The sequence below is a fragment of the Vombatus ursinus genome, unplaced genomic scaffold, assembly GCF_900497805.2.
Source record: "Vombatus ursinus unplaced genomic scaffold, bare-nosed wombat genome assembly UNPS02014173.1, whole genome shotgun sequence".
Classification (NCBI taxonomy): Eukaryota; Metazoa; Chordata; class Mammalia; order Diprotodontia; family Vombatidae; genus Vombatus; species Vombatus ursinus.
This window is the reverse complement of record NW_020953951.1, coordinates 1,448,190-1,458,257: the sequence shown is the minus strand read 5'-3', so window position 1 is coordinate 1,458,257 and position 10,068 is coordinate 1,448,190. Positions and strand designations below refer to the sequence as shown.

At 49.2% G+C, this 10,068-nt stretch overlaps 1 protein-coding gene across 3 annotated transcripts in view; it reads left to right on the top strand.

Annotated features, from left to right (window-relative positions):
• The first annotated feature begins 3,219 nt into the window (after nucleotides 1-3,219).
• Nucleotides 3,220-10,068, top strand: part of NAPRT (nicotinate phosphoribosyltransferase) — a 10,756-nt gene continuing 3,907 nt past the window's right edge. The window contains exons 1-6 of one of the 3 annotated variants that reach the window (XM_027859900.1): nucleotides 3,220-3,461; nucleotides 3,978-4,051; nucleotides 8,575-8,702; nucleotides 8,815-8,897; nucleotides 8,990-9,120; nucleotides 9,762-9,877. In XM_027859900.1, coding sequence (XP_027715701.1) covers nucleotides 3,412-3,461; nucleotides 3,978-4,051; nucleotides 8,575-8,702; nucleotides 8,815-8,897; nucleotides 8,990-9,120; nucleotides 9,762-9,877 — 582 coding nt within the window. In that variant the 5' untranslated portion in view covers nucleotides 3,220-3,411. Of the gene's footprint in view, nucleotides 3,462-3,977; nucleotides 4,052-4,964; nucleotides 5,251-8,574; nucleotides 8,703-8,814; nucleotides 8,898-8,989; nucleotides 9,121-9,761; nucleotides 9,878-10,068 lie in introns of those variants that run through there. The other 2 variants (XM_027859899.1, XM_027859903.1) reach the window with 2 other exon arrangements.

Sequence of the window (10,068 nt, the reverse complement as noted above, 5' to 3'; positions counted from 1 at the left end):
TTGCTCCCTGCTTCACCAAGGAAAACCCTCAGGTTTTTCCCTGAGGAGTGAAAAGTACATTGGGACCAGAGGAAACAGAAGAAAACAAAATACTGGTAGAAGGCAAGTTCCTGAGTGTAGGCCTACTCTTTAGGAGTCTGGCCTGGCCTGGCCTGGCCATGGATGGCTTCAAGAACCTGGCGCCTCCAGCTCCAAACAACAAGGGGCTAGATGAGTGCCATTGAAATCACAGATTAAAACTTCAGCTTTTCCCTCATGACCTCTGCTTGTCGGGTGCACAATCTTCACGTGTATGGAAGAGAAGGGATGAGGACTGAGACTCTTTTAATGATAGCATTTTACATAGTACTTTTAAGGTTTACAAAGCATTTTACAGGTATCTCATTCTATGCTCATATTAACCCTAACTCATTTTACCAATGAGGAAACTGAGGCAGGCAGAGATTCAATTACTTTAATTTCAATTACAGATTTAATTAAATTGCAGATTTAATTTAAATTACAGATTCACATAGCTTATAAGTATTGGGGTGGATCTGCTCAGGTCTTCCTGACTCCAGGTCCAGAATTCTATCAACTGTGTATACCTAGGTGCCTCTGGAAACAACTGAAGCCTTAGGATCCGCTTCTTTGCCACAACCTGAAGAGGACAGCAAGGGGAACTGTCTGAAGAGGACAGCAAGGGGAACTGTCTGTTCTATATCTGGGAGTTTAGAACATAATTCTGAGCCTAGGCTGTCCTGTCCTAAGCTCCCTTCTCTCCCAGGCTTTGAGGAAAGGGCTCATCTATTATTTGAAGAGTTCAACCTCCAGCAGTTCCCTATTCCCTCAACCTGTTCCTGGATGTGTATTCAGGGGTGGGGGTGGTGTCTGTCCTTTCCTGCTGTGTCAAGTCCAGCCCCCACTGAGGGGAAGGGTCCCATTGTAGGGCAGCCCCTCTACTAGCCCTTTCTACCAGGTCTTTGGCATGAGGGAGGCACGGAGCTAGGAAAGGACACTTTTAATGGCACCTGAGCATTTTATCCAGCATCTGATAGCCAGTCTGTAACAACCAGATTTGAACCTGTTTTGACACTTGGTTTTTCTGCCACACTTTGAATAGCCACATTTCCTTAAATGCCTGCTATATACAAAGTCAGAAATGAAATCCCTTTCTCCTAGGAGCTGGAATTCTGGGTTCCTTTCAAGATATGAACACACTGTGATTCTTAAGTCAGGAAACCTGGGGTCTAATTCCCCCTTCATTGCCAACCACTTATTGTCTATATGACCTGGGGCAAGACTCTCTTTCTGGGCATCTGTGTTTGCATCTGTTAAAGTAGAGGGTTAATTTTGATCTTCTAATGTGGATCCCTCTCACCCCTAAAGCAGATCACAGGCTGTTGCATGGACTATTTGGGAGTTTGGCTTTGGTATGTTTTTGGTTTTTTTTTGTTTGTATCTCTAAGAACCTTGAACATGGTAGACATTTAATAAATGTTGGTTGAATTTAATTGCAAGGTTATTAATGTTAATACATGAACAGTTATTCATTGTTAATACAGCCATGACAATAGAGGATCAACTGGGATCTGGAAGAACTAGTAGATTCCAGACCTGCCTCAGCCAAACAAACAATCATGAACAAGTCCTTTCACTTCTTGGTCCCCCCAGGCAACTTCTTTTTTGTTTTTTTTTGTTTTTAGGCAATTGGGGTTAAGTGACTTGCCCAGGGTCACACAGCTAGTAAGTGACAAGTGTTTGGTCTGAGGTCAGATTTGAACTCAGGTCCTCCTGACTTCAGGGCTGGTGCTCTATCCACGGTACCACCTAGCTGCCTCCCCAGGCAGTTTCTAAAACTGTGTTTGGGATGAGTTGCTAGTCTTCATCGTTGAGAGAATTTACACACCAGGAGTTCCTTACACAAATAGAATCAGGGCAGGAACAAAACCAAAAACGTGTATAACCTCCCTCTTCTCATAGTACTCTAGGAGCTGTTGGGTGGCACTGAGCCCATATGGGCATTTTTCTTCTTGAAGGGTAGGAGAGATTGTTTTGAGAAAAACGAGTCCAAGACTCATTAACATCCAGGAGTCTTGTAATCTCCAGGACCTTACCCTATTGGAGAAGAAACCAACTTGAAGAATACTTCCCAGAACTGTTAGCCCTCTAGAGCCAGGGGATTTTGAACATTGGAAATCATCTTAAGTAACCGTCTCAGTTTACAGGGAAGGAAGCAAGAGGCCAACAGCTGGACCAGCTTACCACCTCACACCCTCAGGTGACCACAGAGCCGGGGCATTCTGTTTCCAGCACACTATAGAAGCAAAGCCCTGGTATTAAGAGCTGGTGATTGCTGAAGGGAAGAGGGGGCCAGTGCCTAGAGGCAGCAGAAAAGGATGATTTGGGGGCTGTTCTAGCTATTTATCCTATTTCTGGAAGGTTCTTCCCAATTAATACAACACACGTTTTCTAGTGCCTACTGTGTACGAAGCACTAGAAATAAAATTAAGGCCCAGCTCTTGAGGAGCTTACAAAGTCATGGAGGGAGGAGGAATACCACCTGTAAACAGGTAAAGTCTCTACATAATTTGAACAATGAGAAAGACCTAGCAACTATGGGAACCAAGGTTTCCAGATGTGGCACATGAGCATAGCCTTAAAAGGAACTAGGGATTCTAAGAGCCAGAAGTGAGGCATTTCATCCATGAGGGGGAGGTAGAAATGAAGAGGGAGGACACTGCAGGTATCAAGGACACACGATTGGTTTCCTTTGTAATCGTAATGTATTTTATGCATGTAAAAACATCATTCTGAGGAGTCCAGAGGCTTTACCAGACTTGCAAAGGCATCTGTGATCCCCAAAAGGTTAAGACCTCTTTACTTAGGGGTGAGAAGCCAAATATGAAAAGGTCAGACTTGTGTTTTAGGAGAATCATTTTGGCAGTTATATCTGGGATGGATTAGACACACACTGGAAGCTCAAGAACCAATTAGGTGATCGTTTTAATAGGCCAAATTTGAAGTGAGCTAGAGTGGTGCTGTGTGAGTGAAGGGAAGGGGACAAATGTGAGCGCTGTTAGGGTAGAACTGAAAAGATGGGAGGATGGTTTGAGCTTTTGAACTCGGCTTACTGGAAGGAGGCGGGTTCTTTTAACAAAAAGGAAGTCTGGAGGAAGAAGGGGCTGAAGGGACGTGGGGAGATAAGTAGTTTTGGACGTGGTAAGTTTGGCGTGCTGATGGAACATCAGTTGAAGATGTGGGGCTGGAACTTGGAAGAGAGACCGATGTCATTAGTCCTCTTCATAGAAATGATCATGAGCCCCTAGGTCTTGATTTGATCATGTGAAGAGAATAGGAGAGAAAGAAGAGAAGAGCCCAAGACAGAACCTGGGGAAAAACTCCACCGCTACCCTCCCTCCCCCAATTTGTATGCAAGAGACAGATAACCTTCTAAGAGACCGAGTGGGAGCAGATAAGAGGTGAGAAGTGGGAGAGGGCAATTTCCAAAAACCCTGAGAGGAGTATGAGGCAGTACTAGTAACGATGTTGGCTGTTGCAAGGTTAAGGATGAGGAAAAAACTATAGACTTTGGCAATTAAGAAAGTTCTGTAACCTTGCTGAGAACGGTTTCAGCTGAAAGATGAGGTCGGAAGTGAATGGGAGGTGGGAGGAAGTTGCAATACTGAGTACAGGCAGCTTTTTCCAGGAGTTTGGCTGTGAAAAGAAGAAAGGACAATCGCTTGAGGGGGATGGTAGAGTTAAAGTATTTTTGAAGGATGTAGGTAGGCATCAGGGAGGGAACTAGTAGATAGAGGCTGAAGATTAGGGATGGAGGAGGGGAGGTTTGCTTTAGCATGGAGAAGAGTCTTTTAAGTCACAGACTGGAGCAAAGGAGAGAACGGGATGATTTTGAGGGGTTTTACGCCAGACTAATTGGCTCTTGATGAAAACTCGATTGATTTGAAGCTCATGAATGATACCTGACATTTTTTCAGTAAAATTGGAGGTGAAAACCCTACAATAGGACATAATGAAACATGCTGCCTACCTCTGCTGAAAGATGGAAAAGGTAGGCCGTTGCATGCAAGGTCCAGCTGAGTCATTAACTGCTGGTTTTACTTAACAGTTTGTCTGTTTTTTTGTTCTATGCAACAAGCCTTTGCTAAATGCCTACTTGGAGGTAGGTGTCAAAGTGGGTAGATCGATAGGTCTGGAGTCACAAAGACGAGTTAAAACTCAGTCTCAGACACCTTACTAGCTGTGTGACCCTGGCCAAGTCACTTGTTTGTAACATGGGGATAATAATGGCAACTACTTCCCCAAGGTAGTGAGGATAAAATGAGACAATAATTGTAATGCTTTTAGCACAGTGACTGGCACATAGTAAGCATATGTAAAATTTAGCTATCATTATTACTAGGTACCAGTTAGTGCTAGACTCTGGGGAAACAGCCCCAGCCCAATGCGGAGGAGGGAGGGAACTGTATCCAGAAATGACTAAAGGCATCAATAAAACTTTTCTTAAAAAATAAATTGAGAATTGAGTCTTCTGCCGAGAGCGAGTTTGGGAGAAGTGCTGTAGGAAACTTGGAATAGCTCCTCTGGGGAGATGGAAAGAATTCCCAGCATGTTGTTACGTGCCCACGGCCATGCACTGAGTGGTGGAGCGGGTGTTCAGACTCTCAGCCTTGGACTCTGCGCTCCACGTTGGTGGGCAGGAGTGGGCCAAAGGAGCTTAGCTGCCCCAGGCAGGGAAGCTGAGAGCTCTGGCAGCTAAGCGGGGCTGCCCTGCGCTAGTCTTCCCGGCCCACGCTGGATCTGAGCCAGCCTCGAACCCGCGGCCCGGGTGTTCCGTGAACTTCCCGAAACGCGTTGTGGGGTTGCTGGGGGCGCGGATTCCCGAGGGTCATGGCTATTGGTCGGGGCGTGTCTCCACGTGACCCGGCTCTCCTGTAGCGTTCCTAAGAGCGCGGACGTTGCGGATTCTGGGCTAGGGAATGGAGAGATCGCAGTCGGAGCGGGAGCGGGAGCGGGAGCGGGAGCGGGACCCGGAGCGGGACCCGGAGGCGGAGGCAGCGGCCCGGGCACTGCTCACCGACCTCTACCAGATCACCATGGCTCTGGCCTACTGGCGGGCGGGCCGGGCCCGGGAGCCCGCGGAGTTCGAGCTCTTCTTTCGCCGCTGTCCCTTCGGGTCCTCCTTCGCCCTGGCAGCGGGGCTGCGGGACTGCATGCGCTTTTTGCGCACCTTCCGCCTCGGTCCAGCAGGTACCGCCGCCGCGGGTCAGACGCAAAGCCGGACCCAGACTCTGGCCCTGGCCTTGACCCTGACCCTGACCCTGGCCCTACTTCACTGCCCGATTCAGCTTCGGCCCCGCTCCACCCCCTACCCTGCATGTGCGCAGTCCCCAGATTCAGACCCTTTGTGCGTCCCTGCCCCACTCCTCTCAGACCCTGCATGCGCTCCTGCCCGCGTCCCCCGAGATTCAGACCCCTCCCCAGCCGCAGATTCGGACCCTGCATGTGTCCCTGCCCCAGTCCCAGGTTCAGCAGACACCACAGTCCCAGATTCGAACCCTACGCCTGAACCAACTTCAGACCCCATCCCAGTGACAGATTCAGACCCTGAGGTCCCAAACGCAGATTCAGACCTAGCTTAGATCCTAGATCCCAGATCCTGGGTCCAAACTTCTGCCCCACTCCCTTGCCATGGCTGTAGCCCCGGCCCCTAGAAGTCTGAGAATGGCGTGGATGGGCTGAGGGAGAGGACAGTGTAAGGAATTAGGAACGGTGTGTCGGCGGAGAACTTTGAGGGTTGACTGGCTTGTGAGAGAGGAGAAGGATTGGATTGTTCTAATTTCTCGAGTACCTGAAGGAAAACTCAAATACTTCCCGCTTTGTTGTGGGTCTCAATTTCCCCTTCTGTAAAAGTGTGGGGGTTGAACTTGATCTCTAAAGTCTCAATCTCTGTAATTGCTCCGTGGGTCCTGGGTCCTGGGTCCTGGCCTCTTCTGGTGGAAGAAGGAGCAGAGTTCGTTCAGTATTGGGAAAGAATGAGTAGGCTGGGACTAGGTGGGAGGGGAGGAGGGATCACGACTCGATTCCTGATTGGCTGGAAGTGAGCCTGGGCTTGGGAGAAGGGACCTAAGCTCTAGGTCCAAAGAGCCCCAGAAGTGTGAAACCCCAGATAGTCCAAGTTAATAGCCAGACACTGAACTCAGCTCTGGGGATACCAAGAAAGGTAAAAAACAGGTCCTCCCTTTGGGGAGTCTAATGGGGGAGAACGTGCTAATAACTAGGTACAAACAAGATAGAGACGGAATGAATTAGCAGAGGGAAGGTACTAACATTTAGAGGGATCAGGGAAGACTAATCCTAGAAGGTGGGATTGTAGCTGGTCAGTGGGGTCAGGAGAGGGAGATGAAGATGGAGAGAATTCCAGGCATGGGGGACAGCAAATGAAAATGCCTGGAGTTGAGAGTTGGATTGTCTTGTTGGAGGAACAAGAAGGAGACAAGTTGGGGCAAAGAGTATGGTGCAAGAGAACTGGAAAGGTAGGAGGGAAAGAGGTTACTAAGGGCTTTGAATGCCAAACTGGATTTTGTATTTATCTCATCCTGGAGGTGATAGGGAGCCACTGGACTTTATTAAATGGAGAAGTGAGGAGGACAATGGTCAGATCTGAGCTTTAAGGAGGTTCATTTGTCAACTGAGTAGAGTATGGACTGGAGTAGAGAGAGATTTGAGGCAGGGAGACCAACCAGAAGGCTATTGCAGTAGTCCTGGTGTATGAGGTCATACTTGTATCAGAGGAGAAAAGGGCCCACATAGTTCCAACAGGTAGAATCCATTGGCAAGAGATCATTCATTGTTGGGGAGGGGGGGCAATGAGAGAATCAGGAGTAAAGGAGGACACCTAGTTGGTGAGCCTGGGTGACTGGGAGGATAAGTTAGGAAGACAGCTGAGTTTAGGGAGAAGATAATGAATTTAGGGTCAGACATGTTGAATGGAAAATGTCTTTGGGACATTCAATATGAGATACCCAATAGGAAGTTGGAATGAGAAATTAGAAGTCTGTTGCAAGGAAAACACTTTATAAGTTTAAAAGTTCCTAAGAATAAGATTGTAGGCAATTATTATTATCCTATAAGGGAAGTAATCGCTAGGACCAAGATACCAGGGTTAATGGGGGTGGGGGGTGGGGGAAGTGCCACAGTTAGTGATTAGTGGACGATCCAGTCTCTGAATCCAAGGAGCGCTCTCAGGGGCCAGAAAGATCAGGCCCTTAGGTCCTCAGGTTAGAGCTGAGAAAAATGAGAAAGTTGTGGAAAAAGTCAGTGCTTGACCAAAGAGCAAAGGTCCCTGTGATCAATCAATCAACAAGCAGTTATTAAGTGCCTACACATATTCAATATATCAAACTACAAGAGAATCAATCCAATGTAGTTAAATGCAGTGGGGTGGCAAGGATGGGAATAGGAATCAGGAAAGGACTCTATAGGTGATGCTTGAGCTGTGTCTTGAAGGAAATAAAAGATCCTAGCAGGCACATTGATCCGAGCAGGCAGCAGAACTTGACACAGCTACAGGAAGATAGTAGATGGAGCTCTGGATGGGAGGAACAAAAAGGCCAGCTTGGGCAGGGGAGTGATGTATGAGGAAGCTGGAAAGAGAATAATAGCTAGCATTTAAAAATCACTGTGTGCCAGGCACTGTGCAAAACACCTTACAAACATCTCATTTGATCCTTATAATAACCTTAGAAGTAGGTGCTGTTATCATCCCCATTTTACAGTTGAGGAGATTGAGGCAAACAGAGGGTAAATGACTTGTCCTGGGTCACAAAGCTAGGAAATATCTAGGCTGGATTTGAATTCTGGTCTTCCTGACTGCAGGCCCAGCTTTCTATCCATTTCACCACCTAGCTGCCTTTTGTCATTTGGGGTCAGGTCATGAAGGACTTTCATGCCAAACAAAGGAGTTTATATGTTATTCCTAGAGGCAGTAGGGAGCCCCTGGAGATGACTGAGAAGGGGAGTAACATGGTCAAACCTGTGCTTAAAGACAATTCCTTTGGGCAGCTGGGTAGAGAATGGATTGAAGAGGAGAAAAACTTAAGGCAGGGAGACCAATTAAAAGGAGCCCTTCGGGAAGCCACAAAGGCCTCAGTGAAACCCAAGGCCCAGGACGAGGTTCTTCACTAGGGATCTAGGGAAAGACTGGAAGAGATGGAAGCTAGGTGGATAGAGTGCTGGGACTGAAGTCAGGAAGACTTGAATCAAATCTAGCCTCAAACTGGCTGTGTGACCCGGGCCAATCAGCCTCGGTTTCTTCATTTGTAAGATGGACGTAGTAATAGGGGGATGGTTGGTGAGCATAAAATGAGATAATATTGTGAAGTGCTTTGCAGCTATATAAATGCTAGCTCTTTATTGTTACCATCATTTTTAGATTCTAATGTGGGGGAGAAGGCAGGACCAGGAATTAGGCCTTGACCAGAGGCCCTTGGCCCTGCCATGGAAAGGTTTCCATCCTATACACACATGCACACACCCACCCCTGTGTGCCACCTTACCCTCTGTTTCCCACAGATGTAAAGTACTTGGCCTCCGTGCTCCCACCAGGCACGGACCCTGCGTTCTTCGAACACCTGCAGGGACTGGACTGTTCTGGAGTGACTGTTCGGGCACAGCCTGAGGGCTCCCTTGCCTTTGCCCATGTGAGTGTGCAGCCCTGGGGTGGGAGGGGGGAGGGGAGGAGAAGGTGAGTTAGGACTCACAGTCCCAGCTCAAGGGAGGCTCTGATGGGGCCTTGTGATCCTCATGCTCCAGGTACCACTACTCTGCGTGTCTGGGCCTCTTCTCCTGGTACAGCTCCTGGAGACGCCCCTGCTCTGCCTCATCAACTATGCCAGGTGGGGAATGAGGAGACAGACACAGCCCCCTTCCCCGTCCCAAGGGAGAGTTGGGAGCACCTTCCCCACACATGCTTTGTTGCCTCCTCCAGCCTGGTGGCCACTAATGCAGCTCGCCTGCGCCTGATTGCTGGGCCAGAGAAGCGACTGCTGGAGATGGGGCTGCGGCGGGCGCAGGGCCCTGATGGGGGCCTCACAGCCTCCACCTACAGCTACCTGGGTGGTGAGGACGCATCGCCCCAGCCTTCCCCAGCAGTGCCCTAGAGCCCCTCTACCCCCCGCCCCCGTATCCCCAATTCCCTTTGCCCCCTGTAGCTCCCTGGGCCCTGAGAGTCCTGCACTACTGAGCTAGAATCCTAGAACACAAGGTCCGAGCTGGAAGGAGCCTTACAGTGGACGTAGTCCAACCTGCTTATTTTACAGATGAGAAATCTGAAGCTCCTCTAGTGCTCTGGAGCCTCTTCCTGTACCACATCCCCCTCCCCCAGACCCGTGTCCCTTAGTATTGGAAAGCTGCACAGTACAGTGGGAAGACCTCTGGCTCTAGAGTCAGAAGAGCTGTGTTCAGATCCTGCTGCCGAGACATTACTGACGTGACCACGGATAAGTCATTTAGGTTCATTAGGCCTCTGTTTGCTCATCTGTAAAATGGAGTTGGACTAGATATCTTGTGAAGTCTCTTCCAGCTTTGGGTCTGTGATCAGCCACTAAGTGGGCAGGCCCCTGGCCGAGTAGTGATCTACCCTAGAACCTTCCCTAATATGCCTTCTCTAGCCTCTGCTTCCCTTCCCTTATCTCCATCCTTCACTCCTGCATGGCTCCTGCTCTTCCCTGATCTTGTCTCCCACCCCTGCCCCGGCCCAGGCTTTGACAGCAGCAGTAACGTGTTGGCCGGGCAGCTTCGAGGGGTGCCTGTGGCTGGCACCCTGGCTCACTCCTTCGTCACCTCCTTCTCTGGCTCCGAGCAGCCCCAGGTCCCGGTCAGTGTAGTCACCAGGAGGTGGGGGGTGGGGAGGGAGAACCCCTAAACCTCGGCCCCTAGGCTCTTTCCCTTATCCCTGTTTTTCCTCAGAACTCAGCCTCCCTCCCTACTCTCCTCCCAAGTCCCTACCCTGAGGCCCCCTCTCCTTTCCCAGTCCCTGTATCCATCTCTTGTCCTAATCTCAGTTCC